Consider the following 22,868-nt stretch of genomic DNA (forward strand, 5'->3'; position numbering starts at 1 on the left):
AGATTAAATTAACAGTTTGAAAGGTTTTACTGATCCATCAATGAAATAGAATGTTAGTACAAAATAAAGGGCCATGTCTGTGTCTACAGCATCTATAGATACTATGTTTAAGTGTTTAAATTAGAATGTGGCTGCTGAAAGCATTTTATGAATTATTGACGTTTTCGGTCTCCACACTCCAAGATGAAATTCATTAGGAGGTGTTAATTTTGGAAACACATTATATAAAGCCATTGTAATACAAGGTGCTTGAATGGCACTTTTATTCAGTGATGCATGGGTATTATTTGAAAAACATAATTTAAAAGCTTAGCTGTCGAGATTACTCCTGTATCTCATTAAATAAAGGATTAGCACTTTGTTTACTGAGAGAGACAGATGCCTGTCAGAATTTTTGATGTGCAATACACCAAAAATTTTAATGAACCTCACAGATCTTATTTCTATTTACTAAAGAGATTTTGTGTTTCCTTGGAAATGAAAGAGACAGTCATTTGTCTCAAAAAATAAAAAAATAAATAAAAACAAGTGACTGTAGGTGGGAGGTCTAGAATAAAGGTTTCTTCTAATAAAAAGACAAACCCTGCTTTCCGTGGCCAAGAAATTCTAAATTATTCCCCTCCCCTTTTTCCCTCGAGAGGTGTTATACATCTCTAATTTGTGGGATAAAAGCCCAGAAATTAAAATCATGGAATCCCTTTCTTTGAAAGTATCATTGAAGAATAGCTAATGCTATTTGAGGTGTTTCTGTGTTAGGCACCAAGACCATCTTATATTAAAAGTTAAAAATGAGCAAGATCAAAATTTACATTTGAATCCCATTTTCAACATATTAACCATACAACCACAGTCTTTGAGTCTCAGTTTCCTCATCAGAAAATATAAAATGAGGATCAATTCCTGGAGGGTCTGATATTAAACAAGTGGTAGATGTGTGCCAGGTTTCTTCAAGTCCTTTAACCTTTCAAATTCTTGTTCACTCTTCTCTAGTGGAAATAATAAACACCATATCCCAATATTGTTTGATGACCTGAATCAGGCCATTACATTACATTATGATGTGTTTTTCAGGTAGAAACTATTATTGTGGACTTAGCCTGTGCTTATATAGATGAATATATAAGCATAATGCACCAGCAAACTTTTCTCCAAAAATGGTGTTTTGTTGTTGTTATTACTCATGATGTGGAGAGGTTGTCCAAGTATATTTCAGCATTCTAAGATGTATGTAACAAGAAAAATATTTCTGTTTAAAATACTACTGTGCTTCAGTAAAAAGATTATTTGCTTATAAAATATTTATTTTATAACTATATTATATTCCCTGTATCTTTATTTGCACATTGAAGAAATAGAGACATTATGAGACTGTAACATTGGAATCTTTAAATTGTAGATGAAAAGGTATACTCTATAACTCACACTTTTAGAAAAGAAAATTTAATATTAGAATTATATACAATTGCATAGATTTCAATTAAGGCATTAACAGTTTTTGGCACACAACGAAGTTGTTTCTCTGTAATTTGCAAGGCAATGTGACAACGCTTGTAATGTCTCTGTACACTCTCAGATCCATACCCTTTCTTGTTAAAGAATGCAATACTAAAGTATTTCACAGGGTACAGAAATTGTTAGAACTGATAATATCTTATTTTGATAAACAAAATGCCTTCTTATCTATCTGTTTTATGAACCCTTGAAGGCTGAGAGGAAAATATACTAATTGGCCCTTTCCCAGTGTTTTCCTTGTGTATAGAATCAAGTTATCCTTTATTTGAATCTGACATTTGCTCAAACTATGGGATATAGTTTATGGCATTATGCGTGATGAAGGACAGCAATGAAATCACTTTAAGGAAATATATAAACATATTTACTGAGTCTGAATGGACAATAAAAATACTTTCAGGATTAAAAGTGAAGAGAGAAAAGGCAGAGAATTATTTCCAAAGAGATTTGGAAATGAGAAATGACAGCTATAATGTCAGAATTCAGGATATTGGACCAGCTAAAAGGCAGGAGATTCTGCAGAGGGCTAAGCCACAGTTGTCATCATACAATTCATTGATTTATGATGTCATTATGCAGAAGAGAGAAGGGAGCACTTTGAGGCCTGTATTTTTAGGTTGTTGCAGTCTGTTTTGTTTAAGTAAAACAGTTTTCCTATCAGTACAACATGCAAGACCTTCCACGTACTTCTGTGCTGTTTCTCTCCAACTTTACATTGAGTAGGTTGGGGCTCTCACTTCCTCATGTATTTTCATGTTCCTCCACATCCATTAAAATATTGAAATATCTTACATAGATAATGAAATAGATTTTATGGTTTTATGTGGTTCACCACTTATTTTCTACCATGCTCCAAATACCAAAACACAAAAATACCTACCATCATTTGTATCATGTACTTAATTCATGAGCTATTAATTAGATATTTCCTATGTGCCATGAACTATGTGTTCCCACAGGACACAGTCATATGCTTGTTTCTTGTCTCCATTTAATCTCATTTTCCAGGATGGGTTAGCTTCTAAGCATCAGACTCAGAATTGGCTAAGGCTGGCCAATGCTAAATGTTACCAAGCTTTTACTGACAAATTATGTTGTCTTGCCAGTTTTTGTTATGGAAATATGATTTGTGTGAGCTTGTTTCAACTTAAATTATAGGACTGCTTTACTTCAGCCTTAAAAATAGCAAATAAATGATGAATGAGTTACAGCCAGTCACGACATGGCAAGACCATAGTAATTATTCTCCCAAACAGAACTGCCTAATCAATCTTAATTCTGAGTACCAGCAAGTAACAAAGCAAGAATGGCTTTCTCTACATGGCATGCCAAATTCCTAGAAATAAGACTAACACCAAAAGATTAAAATCAAAATCTTACCAAATTTGAGTTGGGATAAAAGAAGTCAAATATCTTTGAAAAAGTAAAAATTGATATGTAAGAGACTATTCACTCAATATAGTAGATGCATATTTTTCTAACTTTAAAAATAAACCATAGTATCCAAATTTAAAAATAAATATATTTTGCAGGTGCGAGGAAAGTTATCATGGGTCTGGGGAGACACCTCCTAGTTAATAGTGCTTAATCCTGTTTCAGAGGACCCCATTGGATTCCCAGCACCCACATCAGGCAGCCCAGTAACATCTGTAACTCCAGCTCCAGGGATTCCCATGGGCTTGCCCAGCACCAATGTATACATGCAAATAGAGAGACAGACAGATGGATAGATGAACAGATACACACACACACACACACACACACACACACACACACACACACACACACAAATGAATAAATAAATCTTTGAAACAACTTAACTATCACTAACAAACACACTAGGTTATTTCTTCTAAGGAATAATTTCAATGTAGTTTTGGTATTCTGAATATAAATATTCCATAAGTAATTTTCAAAGTGGTATGGGAAGAAAAAAATCAAGGAATCATTTAGGTGGAAATCCTTCCTAGACTAGGCATTGAAAAATGTCAACTCCACATTCCCAAGCTCAGTCTTGATTGTAATGAGCATCAACTTCAAACTTTGAAGTTCTCAATGAAAGCAATTTTATGTTGCCAGTTGTGCTTCCTCTCATTGTCAGATTGAATACATTTTTGTTCTTAGTCTAAATTTGACGTGCATCTTTTAAGTAGAACTATTTGTTTTTAAACTAGAATTAAAGGGTATATCATCTCAGTGCTTTGAAATGAGCTGTAATAGAGGCCTGTTGATCTGCAGCAGACATAGATGTCCAAGAGAAAGCCAAGAGCTCAGAGCTCAGAGCTAAAATCTTACCTCCTGCACTGCTCCTAACTTCCCTGAAAGAGAGCTACTTCCTGTGTGTCTGTCTTTAAATAGTCTTTCTGTTCTGCCTTCTCATTGGTTGTAAACCCAAACACATGACTGCCTCGTCACTGCCTGTAAGTACCGCCCTCCAAGTCTTAAAGGTGTATGTCTCCAATGCTGGCTGTATCCCTGAACACACAGAGATCTACCTAGCTCTTCTACCAAGTGCTGGGATTAAAGGCGTGCGCCACCACCACCACGCTCTTGCTATGGCTCTAATAGCACTGACCCCTGGGCAACTTTATTTATTAACATACAATGAAAATCACATTTCAGTACAAATAAAATACCACCATAATCATATTTGTCCAGTAACGAAAAATACAAAACTTACTTGACTTAGGGTCCCTAGAGGGTGGCAGCAGGAGTCTGGGCAGCAAGGCCACTTGCCTTTTGCCCTCTGTCTTTTCCTGCAGCTCATGCCTCAGCAAATTGGAATTATCCTGAAACAGACACTGGACTTAACTGCATTCTTCTTGGGCATCTTGTTTTTCTTGCCCTCACATCCCGTGTTGTAGCTGTGGGAGAAGATTGTTCCAGGATAAGGCCTATTCCTATCACAACAGAATGAGCTCATCCTGAGAGTTGGCCCACTCTGGAACTACTACCCTTCATCTTCAGCTGGACCCCTCCTAGATAAGGCTTTCCTTGGGTCCATATTGACCCACAGCCTAATAGTTATTTAATAAAGAATAAGTGAGGATGGTGACAATACGGTAATAGAGTTTTTGAAGGATTTGTAGAAGTAGTGTTGAAAATTAGATTTGTAAATTAGTAAGATGCAACTTTTCTATGAAGATACATATGTATATTTGTATATGTGTATGCCTATGTGTGTATGCATATATACAGACCACTTTTGCTTATAATGTATGATACTATACTATCAAAGGAATTTACAAGTTTTATTTTGAATGTTACTAAAACCATAAGAATTCATGTCAAAGCATGGAAATGGAACCCAAATATAATTACCTGAACCCAGTATTTATTGTTTCTTTTTGAAATATCAGTAGAGGGTTCAGTTTATTTGCATGTGATAATCATCAATTTATCCCTTTCTACTGAAATTGCCATAGGTTGACAACATTTGGACTCTGAATTTTCATATTTGGGTTATGAACCCATTCTTCCCCCAAATCTTTGCCTTTTCCAGGTTGGCCCCCTTTGCTTGTTAAGATGTCGGCAACTTTATTTATACATTTCTATAAGGTAATGAAGGTGCCAGTTAATGTTTCATGAATATGATACGTTTTCCCAACTTTTATAAGAACCTTTAGAAATCATAAGGCCTACATATGAATAAAATGTTTCAGAATCTCCTGTTTTAAGTAAATAGTGCTTCAGTTAAGAATTTCAGAAAAAGCCAGAGACAGTATGGTATACTGACTGAAGATTTTTGTGAGACAATATTTTTTCCATCTTAGTGTCAAATATTGAGAGGTTGAAGAGAAATTTGTTCAGTGAGGATTCCACATGCATTCATTTACTCTGGTCAGGATCCTCCTCCATTTGCTTGTATCTGTACAAGTTGTATTTCTGATGAGGTATCCCAAGCCGATGGTTCCAAGAAATGAGTTGCAGAAAAGTCTCTTCTGAAAAGGCTCCCTTTGTGAGTTGCAAAACAAGCAGAGCTCCTCTGCTAAGATGTGGTTTCTGCTGTAGTTTTCGTAAGTGAAACTAACCAAACTGTTTGGAAGTTCCAGCATATAAACTTGCTGACCTCCCTTTCAAATGTCGCTACTGGTCTTCTTGTAATTGTTATTTGCATTTCCCATATTATTTCTTTACAGTAATTTTGATGTTTATTTTAAAGCTTATGATTATTTTTAAAATATCTCTTTTGGTGAAATTTTTAAATTAAACAGAGAGTTCAATTAAGCAAGCATGACTGCAATAAATAATTTACTTTCAGTTTGGAAAAGGTGAATAAAAAGTGCTTGGCCAATACCGTACCATTAATCTATTCTCTTTTCTCCTTTCTCTCTTTACTTCTCTCTCTCCAATAGAAGTGGAACAAAAAGGTAATTAAATACCTTTCATAAATTATATAATATTTATAGGCTAAGTTATTTAACAGTTTAACATTTAGTTAAATAATTTTGTTATTAATTCTTATTTTATGCAAATTTATTGACTACTTCTGCTGCTCAACTTCACTTTAATCTGTTTTACTGACCACTGCTGGTTTAATCCTTATACCTAACACGAATTATTAATATTACACAATCATCAACACTGTATTTTATTCCTCTTTATTTGAAACTAGTATTTAGAAATCCAGTGGGCATGGTAAATAATGATTGCTTTAGATTTGTCCCTCATTCTCTCTTAATTTCCCATAGCTGTACTGTGTTTCTCCTTCTACATTACCTCTTAACTACTGGAGAAAGTGGAGAAGATACTCTTCTTAATTATCTTGAATGACATTGGTGTCTGTGGTCAAACCACTCTGAATGCACACAATCTCATCTACTGTTAGTAGCCATGGGCCCATTATTAATTATAACATAAGGTTATGTATTTGAGTCAGAGAGTGACTCATGCTTATAGTAAAAGTCTTCATATTAAAATTGCTAAGTTTTAAAACCGTCAGTATTGTTTTTGATCACAATTTATAGTGGCCCCTATCTTTGCAGAATTTGAAGGACAACTTTTGCCAGAAATCTTTTCATTTCTTTAAAATTAAGACTTTGAATATCTTAGGAATGTCCTTTCATTTCAGTCATCATTAATGCATAGATGAGGTTCCTCCTAGACTGTTTTCCAGGGGATCTGTGTTTCTAGTTAATACTAAGGAGCTAATCACTAACACCAAAGGATAATCCTTTATTTATTAAAAAGCAGGTCAGCATCCAATTCCTTGTGACTTCCTACTTTTTTCACCCAGGAAAATTCTAATCATCTCAAACCTAACAGCGGACTGCATGGTGATTCTTTCAGTGTGTTTGCTTTGCAAATATATGCAAGCAACGCTTCCCAGAGCAGGTTCAGCAGAAAACACAGTCATCCAGAGTGGCTTCATGGAAAGGCTCCCAGGATCAAATTGTGCAACCTGTTCATTCACCCAACTTCCGATTTAGAGATTCATCCATGTACTTAAGATTTTATGATCCCTACCATGGTTTTATTTCCTATCTCATATCATAATTGAATTGTCATAAAGGGCTACAGGTCCCTTTTTTCCTAATGTGCAGCATCCAGCTGTGTCACATCCGCTTCAAGAACCACCCTTTGGGAAACGTTGCTTTGTAGCTCCTTCATTTCAGATGAACCTGCCAAGCTTTCTTACCACCATACTTACATTATTCTCTAGTGAATCATACTAAACAACAAAAAGAATCAGACACTTCCTGCCCATTTTCCTTCTGAAGTATGAGCAGCAAAATATAGCAAGTAATCTTTGTTTTTTTTTCCAATGCTTTTCTCATGTAACAGTAAAAGGTACATGTTTTTAAGTTCCAATAATACTGTACTTAACAGGACTTTTTTAACTGATTAAAATCTAGATCCTGGGTTCTTTTCTGTAACCTTTCACCTTTTCTTCTTTTCTTCTTCCTTTCCTTTCTTTTTCTCCCTTTCTCTTTTTCCTTCCAGTATTCATCCATCACTCATCTTTAATTGAATGGGTTGCATGCTCTGTGTATGTTGCCGCAGCTTTGAGAGCCTTTTTTTTTTTTGCTAGAAGATTCAGTGGCCCGTGTTGCAGATCTTTTTCTTTTCTTTAAATAATAATAATATGGGCTATTAATTTCTTAATGATAAATAACTGTTGAACAGCCAATTTCATCTGAGTGGAAGCAATGGATTATCATTTTCCAATGAGACACAGTTCTTCAATGAACTAATAAGAGCATCCTGTGTGAACTTGGTACTTTGTTATATGTCTATAGAACTCATAGACATAATGCTACACTTCAGACATACATCAAAATATGTGTTTGCAAGGCTAAAAATCAGGAAAGCATGGCTGCTTCTAAAAAGGCTAACATTTTTCCAACAAGTGGCATCAGATTGTTTGGAGGCAAAAATCCAAAAATTAATGTGGAAAAATGCTTTGTATCACAAACAGTAATGCCACAAAATAAGTGGTGGTGGGTATCGCTTGTTGGAGTTGCATTCTGTTAGCTGAGAATAAGAACAGATGAAAAGAGATTCAATTAATGTATTTATTATTATAACTTTTCCTCCCGACAGTTTTTCTTTGTCCTGGACTGCTAAAAGGAGTGTACCAGAGTGAACACTTGTTTGAATCTGACCACCAATCTGGGGCATGGTGCAAAGACCCTCTACAGGCTTCCGACAAGATTTATTATATGCCCTGGACCCCATACAGAACTGATACACTGACAGAGTATTCATCCAAAGATGACTTCATTGCTGGAAGGCCAACAACTACCTACAAGCTCCCTCACAGAGTGGATGGCACTGGATTTGTAGTATATGATGGTGCCCTGTTCTTCAACAAGGAGCGTACCAGGAACATAGTAAAGTTTGATTTACGGACTAGGATAAAGAGTGGAGAGGCAATCATAGCAAATGCCAATTACCACGACACATCCCCATACCGATGGGGTGGCAAATCTGATATAGACTTGGCAGTGGATGAAAATGGATTATGGGTAATCTATGCAACAGAACAAAACAATGGCAAAATTGTCATTAGCCAGTTGAACCCTTATACCCTACGGATTGAGGGGACATGGGACACTGCATATGACAAAAGGTCAGCTTCCAATGCATTTATGATTTGTGGGATTCTGTATGTGGTCAAATCTGTATATGAGGACGATGACAATGAGGCCACCGGTAATAAGATTGACTACATTTACAACACTGACCAAAGCAAGGATAGTCTGGTGGATGTACCCTTTCCCAATTCCTACCAGTACATAGCAGCTGTGGATTACAACCCCAGGGACAATCTGCTTTATGTGTGGAATAACTACCATGTTGTGAAATACTCTTTGGACTTCGGACCTCTGGATAGTAGATCAGGTAAGTTTGATTTGGGGTAGTTTTCTGAGGAAATCTACCATTTGTTCTCAATATGATGACTGTTGAGATTTTGTTCACTTCCCTGTGCAGTCTTCTGGCCTGACTATCTCCCAAATAATATGCATTGTCTTTTCATTTTAGAAAGTTTGTTTTTCTTTTTTTCTCTCGCTAAGAAGATGGACCTATGAGAAAGGTCCTTTTTTTAATATAGTTTGTCTCCTACATCATCCTGCTTCTTTAAAATATATTTGCCATTATCATACAGTTACTGCTTTCTATAATGAAATATATAAAATTTCTGCTAAGATTGCACAGTGCCCTTTCACACTATTTGTGGAATGTTCTTGAGAATGCTTTTTTTTCCATTTGGAACACATCCAAAGGTTAACTTGGCATAATGCTGCTGAAGCTAGGTACCAACAACTTTAACCCATCAAGTTCCTTATATAAGACCAACCCCTAGGGAAGTATGGATTATTTTAAAGTACATGTGTCTCAGCAAACCTACTTAGTAACTCATAAGTACAGTGATTCATATTTTTGAATAAATGACATTCAAAACACATCATGATTAAACCTGAGATAATCTTTAATTTCAATTTTTTAAATGGTTCCCCCTTCTGGAACATACTACTGACTTTTAATATTATATAAAGATGATTGTAAAAATCTTCAGTGATTTTATTTATTTATTTATATATTTATTTATTTATGTTTTTTTTCAAGACAGGGTTTCTCTGTGTAGCTTTGCACCTTTCCTGGAACTCACTCTGTAGCCCAGTCTGGTCTCAAAGTCACAAGAGTGCCTCCTGAGTGCTGGGATTAAAGGCATGCACCACCACCACCCAGCCATCTTTATTATTATTAGATTTTTTTTCTGGGCATGATGGCTCATGCCTGTATTCTCAGCACTTGGGAGGCTAAGACAGGAAGATTGCCAGGAGTTCAACACCCATCTGATTAAGGTTGACATTATCTCAAAAGTAAATAAAAAAAAAAAGTCAGTAAAAGTTCAATTTTGAAACATGCCATAATACCTTTGTCCAAGTTAAAGTGTACTGGGAAACATGGCTATAAGTGTCTGGATTTTGGTAGTAATATAATAATTAAAAATTATTTCAATCGGAATTTAGTTGTTGCTGGGTAGTGTTGGCACTTCCCTTTTATTCCAGCACTCAGAGGCAGAGGCAGGTCGATCACTGAGTTTGAGGCCAGCGTGGTCTCCAGGACAGGTAGGAAAAACACTGTCTTGAAGAAAATTAAAAATAAATTAAAAATGAATTTAGTTTTTACTATTTCTCATTTTCTGAATAATGTGCCATACCTTTAGGAGCATGCCATTCTACTCTCTAATTTACCCCATTAGACAGAATACTCATACAGAACTAGATTCATTATTTCCAATGAGCTTGCTTCACCCACCTTTGTATTATATTCATATCTTATCACTATTTCTTTTCAGACATTAATATTGTGTTTATAGAAATAAGGCTCAATAGGCTTTTGTTGAATGCACAAATGAAAAATGGTTTACCAACTCTTCCTCAAAGAAACTGACAGTTTGGTAGCATCTTCTGTAATCCTTAAGCAGCTTCAATCAGAGTGATATCATGTCTTTCCACAATTAGCAATGCTGATATTATGTTGAATTAACTTTTCTACAAAGAGAACCCTTGTCTGCAGTATTTCCAGAAACAAGTTCTAGCATCTTGGGAAAAAAAAAGTTTACTCTCCTAAACTACATTACCAGCTGTACCACATGCTGGTAAGGCTCTTAAACTCAGTGTACTTTCAGTTGAGAACCCAAACACAATCAGTAATTTGGAGAATTGTGTGAAGTCCATATCTCACAGCTGTGATCTTCTTGAATGAAAATTTGTATTTTTCTGTGATAACTCTGTTTATGAATGATAAGTAGCCTTATTGTTTTACTCCATCGAGGCATGAAGTAGTTTCTAGTGAACCTCCCTCCCAAAAAAACAAAAACAAAAACAAAAACAAAACTGCAGTTGACCATGCTTTGTAGTTCAAGACTAAAGGAGCAATAACATACCTCAAGTTTCATTATACTAAAGGAGTTGATATTATTTTTATCTAGAGAAACAGTCTCAAATTCACTAGTATATATAGTAATTCAAAGTATTGATATTTTGAATTTAATAAACTAACACAATTCTCCTTACTCATTTACTCATTTATTGTTTATTTATTTTTTGAGGCAGGGTCTCTCTATGTTAAGAGTCCTGGCTGTTCTCGAACTCACTTTCTAGACCAGGCTGGCCCCAAACTCTCTGAGATCTGCCTGTGTCTGCCTCCCAAGTGCTAGGATTAAATGCATGAGCTACCATTACCCGGCTAACACAACTCTACATCTTGACTTTATAAATTAACCTTGAAGAGCATTGTACCTTTGTTCTAAGTATTTAGACACTTGCCCAAAATATGTCTAGTATGCACACAAACAGTATGTATGTATATAATCTCTCTACATATATAAATGGAAATACACATATTTTTATATAGATACAGAGGAATCATGTTAATTGTTTATATAAAAAAAATTGTACTACTCATCTAAATGTATTGGTTTATATATGGAAGTTAAAGTCTGGGAAATCTTGATGGCATATATTAGTGCCACATTCATTAAGATGCTGTTATTGAAGTGAAAAATATTATGAAATTATAAATTTCATTTTTGGATTGAATTAGATGCTTTTAAGCAAAGAGATTCAGTTTTCATCATTTTAGAATGGTCACACTTAAAACTTTGTCCATTTTACAAACAGTGGGATTTCACCTATATTGAATTTGTCAACATAATCACCAAAAAAGTATCAATTTGCATGCATGGATGCTCAAATTAAAAAGCTAGTATTCTGGCATTGGACCTACTGCAATTTTGAGGTGGAAAGAATAACTGTAGAAGTAAATTTTATGCATGGTATGTGTGGATATGAGGATTTCAATTAGCATTAATAGAAGCTGTTCATCTTATTCCACAAAAACAGCTTTGGGTCGGTGTTTTTCAGAGTAAATTACACTGGCATTTTTCAAAGCAGCTGCCTGTTGTGAATTCTTACTGCCATTTTGTTATGGGTCTTCTAATGTCTGTATACAGAATTCCCAATTTAAAAGAAATATTTTTAGGGCCAAAAATGGAAGGCAGGCAGGCAGGCAGGCTGGTAGAAAAGGAGGAAGGAAGGGATAAAGGGAGGAACGGAGGGAGGGAGGGAGGGAGGAAGGAAGGAAGGAAGGAAGGAAGGAAGGAAGGAAGGAAGGAGGCAGACAAAGAGGAAAAAGGGAAAAGAAGAAATACAAAATGGACTTGCTGTCTGCTGGTATTCAGCTGAGGCATTTTTCTCTAATTTATGTTTTGTTAAAAAAAAATAGAACTCTCAAGTTTCCATGTAAAGGGTCCCTTTTGTTTTTATTTCTGCTGCATGAAACCATTCTGTACCTCACAAGACTTACTCTTGGATATATTGAAAGGGCCTCAGCTATGCTTACCCATAAGCAGCATCTGCCTTTGAACCTGTACATGAGAGTCTAAGGATGTGGGTTTGAATTCTACCCTGGATTCTTTTCTGAATAGCCACAGTTTCAGTCTTGGTTTTGACAACTACACAATAGGAAAAATCATGTCTGTCATAGAATATTGTTAACCTTTAATTAGATAATATGTTTATTACATACACTGATAAGCTTAACCTAATTGCTACATGGCAGTTATTACCCATATTTTATAATTGAGAGGTGTTAATCTATAGCTAATACTACTTTTTCAAAGATATTCTTCAGGGCCTGAATAATAATAATAATAATAATAATAATAATAATAATAATATCTTTAAAAATATCTTTGTGTTAAGCTCTCTCTAGATCAACCATCATTTATAGATTTACTTAGGTAATTAAAAATGTACAGAGTTCAGCTGGGCATTGGTGGCACACGCCTTTAATCCCAGCACTCTGGAGGCAGAGACAGGTGGATCTCTGTGAGTTTGAGGCCAGCCTGGTCTCAAATCTACAGAGCGAGATCCAGGACAAGCACCCCCCCCCAAAAAAAGAAAAACAAACAAAACAAACAAACAAAAAAAAACTACACCGAGAAACCCTGTCTCAAAAAAAACAAAAACAAAGCAAAACAAAACAAATGCACAGATTTGAACTCTAAAACATATCTATTCTTCCACGATGAAAGTACTTTTTTGTTGTGTTTATTTTATGAAACAATTTTAGGAGTTGCAGAAAGGCCACCTTTGCTTCTCAGAACTATTCTAAGAAGTGATGTTGAAGCCATTTTTAAATTTGAATCCCTTACTCATCTCCTGGCAGTAAGTTAATTCCCAAGCACAGAGTGTGAAAAGTCTCAGTTTGGTTCCCTTACACAACATCTATGTTTGCTTTCTTTTCCAAAGGAAAACCTCTGTGAAACAGATTGTTTTCAGCAATATGTATGTATAGAAATTAATTTTAATGAAATCATATAAAAATTTAATTCAAATGCTCATTTTTAGACTGTAAGTGAAGATTTTCTTGGGAAGATATTTAGGGCTTATTCTTCTTAGAAAAGCTTAGAAGTTTAATATTTGTTTCTCATTTTTCCTCAGAAAACATTAGTTTCAGAACGTTAACCTCTCATCGTTTATTAGGCATTTATCAAATACAAAATTGTCAGCCTTCGTGTGGTTTTTCAGCATGAAATTAGTGTGAAAATAACTAGAAACTTGCACTGATGCTGCCATTTAGTATTCATATTTGGCATTCAATTATATCAGAAAACCATTTCTTTAGAAATATTAATAATGTGATGTGCTTCACATTAAGGAATTCAGTGTGAATAATCCCCAAATAAAAAGATGTTTTTTGGAGGGATGCTAATACCACTTGGATTCACAATGAGATGGACCCATTGATATTGTTTAGTCATTTTTGTCTATAGCCTCTGTTGACTGCCTGATAAACAGTAGGTGCTCCATAATGATTTGCTGAATGATTTTGGAAATGCAGGAATGAATGAAATTTTCTAGACTTGCTTTTTCAGGCTATTGTGAGAATGAAAGTGTTATTCATGTACTCCCTGAGTGGTCTTCTCAGTGTTTGCCAAGAGCATCTATTACCTGGCTACCCTCCCCAGTTCCACTTCCTTTTCTTCTTCCTGTCTTGTCAATTTTCTTAGTGTGGAAGTTTAGGATCTGGAAAAGTGGCTCAACAGTTAACAGCACTGGCTGCTCTTCCTGGGGACCTGGGTTTGATTCCCAGCATGCATGTGGTTACTACCAACTAACTATCTGTAACTATTTCCAAGGCATCTGACACCTTCTCTAGCCTCTCTGGGTGCCAGACATACATGCAGACAAAACACTCATACATATTAAATAAATAAATAATTTGAAAAGAAGCTTAGCACATGTTAAAGAGAAGTGCTAAAAGTATATTAACACCTAATATACATTCTTGTACAAGTGATTGAGAGAAATTAATGTCAGTGGTATTATAATATGGAAGAAAGTGTACAGCTGTTCAAAGAATTCTTTTTACTATGAACAAATTTCCAGTTTAAGAGTTGCAGAGATACCTTCAACTTTAAGGAAATAGGAACTGTCTTACATTTAGTGTGGGGTGGTTGTTGTCCTCTAATGAAAATGCATTTTGTGTGAAAACAAGAGACTCATTGTTTGGTAGCCTGCAAAAGAAACATTTTTTTTTTTTTGTAGAGTTTAAAGCAGGTGTGAAGGGCTTGTTTGTCTGGGTAGGGCAGAGTTCCAGATCTATAACTACTGAATCTAGAATTTTCTTCAAAACGTAATTTTTAACTGTCTGTATCCTATTGTATCAAACCAATGGGTAGTATACATTCATCATTACCTTAGTCACCGATATTTCTACTTGTCTGTTAACCATCTCCTAGGAACACTTGGTTATAAATGATTTGAGTGACCCTCATATGGGAATCATATTTCTAAACCTCTGTGTAATGTCCTGACCAATCTGTCATTGGGAAATCAGTCGTCTCACTGGCTTTTAGTCATTCCTCTCTCTCTTAGCTGCGTTTCCTCCCAAACCACTTTGTGTTAAAATCATTTTTTATTACTGAAATGGAGCGCGAGGGGTAAGATATTTCCTTTGACTCTTACAGTTTCCTTCTAATCTATTCATATACAAATTTAGGCATCCCTTGTCAAATTTACAAACATTTCCCTACGTTTCCTATGCAAGTAAAGTCAAGTTGGTTATACAAATAGGCGGAGAAGCCTAGCTTCAAATTTTCTCAAACTGAATATGTCTAAGATAGAAAAGTCTACTTGTTGAGAATGAGCGATGCACACACGAGACCGTAAGTACTAATGAAAGAATACTGAAGACAGGTGCTACAAGCTTGATGTGGTCTTTGTTCCAAATACAATCCACCTTCTTTTCTGAAAGCCATTGAGATTATGGAATGAACAGTTCTTCTATGTGCTGAAGACAGCGGGTTCTTCTAAAGCAACAACACCGAGTCCGAGCCCAACCCTTACACAATGCAGATTAGGTGAACCTTCTGTCCTTATAATATGCTAATTAGAGCATTCGTGTCTCCTGCAAAAGCTCAGGCTATAAAGTGATGAATAAGAACTTTAAACACACATGACACCTCGTTAAAATGTAATTTTCACATCATATATCTGAACCCTTTACTGTGACAGCTGAGTAATGTGAGCGCTGGGCAGAGAATCCTGAACATTTTGAAACTGCCACGTGTTTGATAGGTAGCTGAATCTGCTTGTTGAATGGCTTACTTATGTGGGGTACATGGGAGTCAGGAAATAGTGTGTGGAAGCACTGAGATCTTAAGCCAGCCTTGTCCTCCGAGTGCAGGTTACAGTCACTTCTCAGTTCCTCTTGAGATGCCTGCTGCTGTCTCCAAAGTTTGGTTGGCCTCCATCTTTGTAGCCAAGTGAAATTTGCAAAAAGAAAAACATTTAGCAACTTGTTGCTAACCTCAGCCCCAGCTGGAGTTTTTGTTCCTCAGCTGTTTCCCTGTGTGGGACAGCTCCCTCCCGTTCTTCCCATGCTTTTTCGTTGCCTCTGGTGACAGCTGGTGCTGATTGACATTGCTCTTGGTGGGTTTCCAGGAAGTACAGAGAAAATTTAACAAAATTTTCCTACTCTGTGTCAACTGAATTTTCTCTCATATTTTTTTTAACCTTTCCTATATTTTTCCCTTACCACTAAGGGTTAAACTTTGTAGAATGACACCACCTGCTTTTCAGCCTCTGAATATAAAACCGATAGTTCTGTACAAAACAAAATTGGGCCTCATTTTCTACAACGATGCCCAGCCAGCGTTTCTTATAAATCTGACATCTAGATGACCTTCCTAGTACAGGTGTTGGTAACAAAATGAGTCATAGATACAGCATTCCTTTTTTTTTTTTTTCTACAAGGGGATGTCTCCAAAAAAAATGACTACCTTTTGGAAGATGATCAAGATTGTTTCTTCACTTAACATTCACGGCCCTACAAAGATGACTTCTTTCTGAATGAGAATTCTCATGCACTCCAGCTGTCCTTTCTGGAGCTGTTGCATTGCTCATTAGCATGTCCACCAGAGGGCAGGCAGGTGGAACTGCAATGATTTTGCAGCTCCATGTGAGCCCTCCTGTAATATTTGGCAACAGTAGCAAGGGTGTGATTACTGAATATGAGGGTGGGGAGCGTATGCCCTTAATCTCATCCTTCTAGCCATACTAGCACAGATAACGGAGACTCTGCTACATTAAGTATTAGTTGCTAAAAGAGCTATGTCTGATGATATGTGCTTAATGTCTGATTTTAAACCTTTGAAGTAGTGGCCAAGAACCTTAGATGAGAGCTTGCAGACATGACTTTTTAAGTACAAATCAACTTCTTTCTTCGTAACTTTTTCCACTAGAATTCTAAAGTCCCCAATAATTTTGATAAATTATACAACTCAAGATACATACATACATACATATATAGATAGATAGATAGATAAAATCTATAATATTATCTGATTGTATAGAGTGAGATCTGTTAGCAGATCTCTCTGAAAACAAATGGAAAATATTTCTTTATATTTGTTTTGGAAGAGTCCTGTATCTCTCTTCATGTTCTTTATGCAACAGGACAAATTGACAAATACTGTTTATTTCTGAACACTGCTGAAGACACAAATCAAAACTCCCGTGTACTTTTTCAAGCATCATGAGTTAAATATTTTAGCTATAAAACTCAAGCTTTTGAAAATAATCTTACCCAGAAAAACCTAGCAACATGTTAATGTAAGAAAATAGCTGGGTATGCAGTCCTTGTCAGTTGGGTCAACCTGACATTCAGTTTCATCATGTCGCCTCTATCCATGCTTTAGAAGAGTGAGAGCTATAACTAATACAAAGGGAAAGAAAAACAGATTATGCATATGAAGAGTTAAGTCAAAGTAAATAAGGTGAAGAAGCCTGTGCAGGAATATACCAAAGCTGAGGTAGAGTAAGGACAAGCAAATGTGTCTAGTGTTTTAGAACACACACCAGACCTGGCAAACGACTAGATTTCATATACCTTTGCCCTTAAACACACTGCAAAGTCCCCAGTAACTTGGCTTCTAAATGTGGATGTGAATTTCAAATAAGTCTCTATTGGAATCATAAAGATATGATGCTTTTATATATATTTACATCTCAAAAATTACTCATGGCACACAGCCTAAAAGAACACAATAGTGTGGTTTGTGAAATGGAGTACCGTGGTATGGTAGCTTCTTGGAAATACTTGAAAAAGCAGATTTAATTATTGAAGGATTAGAAGGATTAGTTGGAAACTTTGCAGAGATTCTGAGCAATTTGAAGGACTTTAGAGATTTGAGGACTAGATCTTTATTAGATTTAAACCTACTTAGCATGTTATATCCATTTTCTGGATTCAGATGGATTGCTAACCATACTCCAGTACTCATGTTCTTTGAACAAAATTGGCAAAATGATAAAAATTAGAATGAAGAAATGCCAAAAAAAAAAAAACCAAAATGGGAAGACAGAAATACAAAGGAAATAAACATGTTTTTCCTTTCATAAACAAATGGACCATAAATGAATGAGGTATATTTCCTTAAAAGGAAGTAATGAGCTACCACATATCTTTTATTGTTGAAAATTACTTCCCAAGGCTGATTTAACTAAACTCCAGAGGTTAATAATATGATTAAGGACAACATGAGGAATGCTTATATATTTATAATCGAATGTTAAGTATGTAAACCATTTTTGAAAGCAATTTAAGTATAGTTACATAGGAGAATGAATTTTTTTTCTCTCTTTCAAAATTATCTGCTGGGACTTCATAACCAAAGAACATATTAATGAGATAAAAGAATATAAATATTTACTTTTAGTATATTTTCTATGAAAAAAAAGGAGCCTCGGCAAGAAATGGAATATCTAAAGCCAAAGAAGACTGTTTAAACTTAGGTGTTTTAATGTTACATTTGATGGGCTTGGGGATTTAGCTCAGTGGTAGCGAGCTTGTCTAGCAATTGCAAGGCCCTGGGTTCGGGCCTCAGCTCCAGAAAAAAAAAAAAAAGGAAAACAAATATTACATTTGATGAAAATGGAAGTCTCTAAAAAAAACGATAAGCCACAGTGTCATAGGAATCATAAGTTCCCTCTTGAGATTTGAATGATCAAATGAAAAATGCCAAAATGTTATTGAGGAAATGTTGTTGAATTTTTTAAAAAAATTTTTTACTCCTTTGCTCCTTTGAGGGGCCCAGCACCCAGCTCCCAAATAAGTCACATACAGAGGTTTATTATTACTTATGAATGCCCAGCCTTAGATTGACTTATTTCTAGCCAGCTTTCCTTAACTTAAATTATGCCATCTACCTTTTGCCTCCGGGATTTTTCCTTTTCTTATGTCTGTATATCATACATTCAGTCTTCCTCTGTGGCTGGCTGTGTGATTAGGTGGCTGGCCCCTAGCGTTCTCCTCTCCTTGTTCTCTTGCTCCTTGATCTTTTTCTTTCAGATTTCTCCTTCTTTTCATTCTCTCTGCCAGCCAGGCCCACCCATCCTTTCTCCTGCCTGGCTCTTGCCCATTCAGCTCTTTATTAGACCAACCAGGTGTTTTAGACAGGCACAGTAACACAGCTTCACCGAGTTAAACAAATGCAACATAAAAGATTGCAACACATCTTTGCATCATTAAAGCAAATGTTCCACAACATAAACAAATGTAACACATCTTAAAAATAATATTCCACAACAAGGAAATAAATGTGAAAGAAAGGGCCTTGCCCTATTTCTTGCTATTTTCCTGCTTGAGTTGAGGATGAAATAACTGTGTAGCACTCCCCTCATCCATGACAACTATATTCAGATACCTCATGTAGAAGCAGAATTCACCAAATTCTATGTGAACTTTGTCTTCCCTATGCCTTCACACTGGTGATAATATTTTATTTATGAATTAGGTACAGTAATAAAAATTGATCACTAATAATAAAAAATATGCTGTTATCCCAACTGGGTTTTGAAGACATTGCTTTTCTCATGGACACAGTTCTGTGATGTCACAGCAGCGGATCTGGTACAGTAGGCAGGTGGGGAGGTGTGCAGGAGTACAGTGTGAGTCTATAGGAAAACTGGGGATGTTTCCCATCCCAGGAACAAAATTGGTTTGGAATACAACTCATGTGTTATTTCTGGAATTTTTTATTTACTATATTTGGAGAACAATTGACCATCGAAAACTAAAGCCAAAAGTGTGTGGGGGGGACTATGACTAAGAGATGCTATTTTAGTTTTTGAAGTCCTCAACATGCTAGAGTCTGTTTTCATCTCTTGATTAGAGAGTCTTAAAGCAACACATAGCATGTTCTTGAGTCTACAGAACATGAGTATAATGAAAGAGTATAATGAAAGTGGTTTATCTATCCTGCCAGGGAACTCAGAAATACTTCTGTTGCTCCATTCCATTACTTAGTATAGTGATAATCTCAAAGCACAGTGGCTTTCATTTGATTTCATCAGTTGCTTATGAGGGCAGAAATAGAAAAGAGAAAAAGATAACAAGAAAATCATGAGTAAAAAAATACATTTTTGTTGAATTTGAATGAAATGAAAGCCAACCATTCTAATCAACATGAAATTAAACTTTGTACTTTTAGTTTAAAATGAAAACCATTAAAATCACTAGTATAGGGCATTCTTTTTTTTTTCCATGGAACAGTGTGACTATCACCTCCTTTATGAGCTTACTCTTCTTGCCTGGGAAGGAGTATGTTCACTGAAGACAAGTCAATGAGTGCTTTTGATGAAGGAGCCAGTGCTGGCAGCCACAGTCATGTTATATATTCATATCAAAGCCATTTGTAGAGAACTACTAGAGTTTTGGAGTGCAATTTTGTTTAATCATTTGGAAAGAAAACACTCTTATTTTAGCAACTGTTTTAAATGTGTTAGCAAAATAGAAGTATCTTTCCATATATTTCGTATAACAAAAGTATGTATGTGCATACAAGAGTACGTGTCAGCCCTGTGGTCAAATAGAGCCCAAATTATGCACTGGGAATGTGGTACAATTTAAACTGTCAGATTGCACCCTAGATTGAATCAGAAGTAGTACATCCTAGCATCTATTTCAACAAAAAGCAGAAAATTCTTAATATCCGTATATTGGACATGATCCTTAGTAGTTTTAGAAAGGAATGGGGTATGATAATGCCATTACATTTTGTCGGTTTTCTTTTTTGTGTGACTATTTTTGATTATTGTCTTTTTTTTTTTTTTTTTTTTGGTCTTTTCGAGACAGGGTTTCGAACTCACAGAGATCCGCCTGCCTCTGCCTCCCGAGTGCTGGGGTTAAAGGCGTGCGCCACCACCACCCGGCGATTATTGTCTTTATATAGGTGTTTGGCCATCTCCAATGTAATGACTCACTCTGGGAATATGTTAAAATGTAATTTTCTACCTCTTCCCTTCACTGCATCATATCAGAGTCCTAAGACATGAATTCATTGCTTCAAGAGAACCACAAGAACAGTATTTTTAAAGAAGATTCTGTGTTAGATAAAGAAGGCCCGCTCTAGGTGCCTAACACTTAAGTAGTGCTTCTGTCTTAGTGTGAGTAGTTGTCTGGGCGCACCAGGACTCTGTCAAGCCATGTGTATCCTGCCGCCTCTGTGGGCTCAGTCAACTCTGAGGAGGAACTACATCACTTTGTTTCATTAAATGGCCCTGCTTTGTGTCCTCACGGAATTACAGTCTGGGTTGGTTGTCAGAGAAGAGCAGCAGCCTGATCCAGGATAGACGTGTCCCTTTGTGAGCTTGTCCTGGCAAAGCGGGGTGCCATTTATCCTCACCTTGAATAGATGGGGAAAAATTGGCACAGTGAGAAGAGCTCTGAGCCTCGGCAGTCACGCAGAGCTCTGCAACTGATCGTGCTCTGCTCTTGTGTTTGAAGGGTGTTGTAAAGGGTGGGTGGAAAGACAAATTAGAGCTGTTACTGTAGTGGAAGGCATTTTGTAATGTAAGCAGTGGGGCTCCATCCTTACATCCGCGGGTAAATCCTCACATCTCCATATTTTCAGGCAAAGGTGTATTTCATTCTGAAAAATGGAATTAGGTGCAATCTGAATTTTTCATTTAGGCTGCTAATCTTTACAGGTGTACTAGCCCATCGTCTGTCACACATGACGGGTGCTTTCTCCCAGCCATTTCACTGATTTCCCTAAGCATGGGCGGGTAAAGAGCTCTTCTGAAATGTTGTGATGCTTCTTTGAGACCCACCACTTCTTCTGGCGGTGCTAATTTATTCTGCCTCCTCAGAAGCATGGTGAGTGCCACTTTTCTTGGCCAGGCGAGATCTCAATGGGCGCACAGATCCCGAGAGCCTGCCACCCCAATCAGGATGATGCATAGACTCGGGTCCAGCCTTGGTTTTCTCATTTTTCTCTTTGGAAACAGGAACATCGGGTGAGCCTGACCCAAGTGAATGCAACATTCTGTTGTGTTTATGGGACTCTAATAACATATGTATTCTTTAAGATTTATTTTTTTAATCGATGTGGATATATGAGCACATAGATGCATGCACATATGTATGCAGGTACACTTGGATGGTGCCAAAGGAGGGTGCCAGGTTCTCTGCAGTTATTGGCGGTTGTGAGCCACCTATTGTGGGTGCTGGAAAGCAAACTCAGGTCCTCTGAAAGAGCAGCAAGTAACTGCTGAGCCATATCTACACCCTTCGTGTGTGTGTGTGTGTGTGTGTGTGTGTGTGTGTGTATCATATATATACATATATACTCAATTTTTAAAGTTAACCATGAAAGTATCATTGCATGTAATGAAATAACATTTAATGCATTTATTCATTTTAGACTGTTTCACTCTTGTAGCCCAGACTAGGATGGCCTAGAACCCATGATTCTCTTTCCCCCGCCTCTTGAGTGCTGAGAATTGTAAGTGTACCTCCACACTAGAAAAAGGTTATTTGTAAGGGAAACATCGCTTTATTTTAATCTTTCCTTTGGCCTCTTTTATTTGAGTTGCCATTTGGCAATACATCTACGGTTATTGTGGGAAGAGACACAGTGTGGGCTGCATCCTAAATACATGGGCCTCCTCCTACTCTGATGTCAGCAGCTCTAGTAGACTCTTTTTTTTTTTCATTAGTGAGTAGGACAAATATTCACTGAATATAGCTGTAGCATTGGCCATTATATGTGGCATTATATGAAAAATGATCAGCCGTATCATTGTTTATATTGCATGATGTTGTTTATTCATTTTAAAAATTTTGTGACAATAGTGTAGCGTCATAGCGCACTTATGGCGATGAAGATGTTAATTAGCAATATTGAGCAAGACTTGAAGACATGAGTCTTAATAAATAGTGTTAAAAATATTAATGGTAATAGTCTGTGATAAACATAATAAGCCATAAACAAAGGCGTGAAATGTTCAGATTATTTAAAAATATCATTTGAGAATCCTTTGGTATTCTTTCCA

At 36.3% G+C, this 22,868-nt stretch overlaps 1 protein-coding gene across 30 annotated transcripts in view; it reads left to right on the forward strand.

Moving 5' to 3' along the window:
* Adgrl3 (adhesion G protein-coupled receptor L3) overlaps positions 1-22,868 on the forward strand; it is a 744,444-nt gene that overhangs the window by 444,056 nt on the left and 277,520 nt on the right. For 24 of the 30 annotated variants that reach the window (XM_028854109.2, XM_028894208.2, XM_028894402.2 and 21 more), the window contains 2 exons: positions 5,868-5,882; positions 8,056-8,856. In XM_028854109.2, the coding sequence (XP_028709942.1) occupies positions 5,868-5,882; positions 8,056-8,856 (816 nt within the window). The remainder of the gene's footprint in view (positions 1-5,867; positions 5,883-8,055; positions 8,857-22,868) is intronic. The other 6 variants (XM_028894628.2, XM_028895245.2, XM_037209313.1 and 3 more) reach the window with 1 other exon arrangement.

Source organism: Peromyscus leucopus, chromosome 10, assembly GCF_004664715.2.
Source record: "Peromyscus leucopus breed LL Stock chromosome 10, UCI_PerLeu_2.1, whole genome shotgun sequence".
NCBI classification, from domain to species: Eukaryota; Metazoa; Chordata; class Mammalia; order Rodentia; family Cricetidae; genus Peromyscus; species Peromyscus leucopus.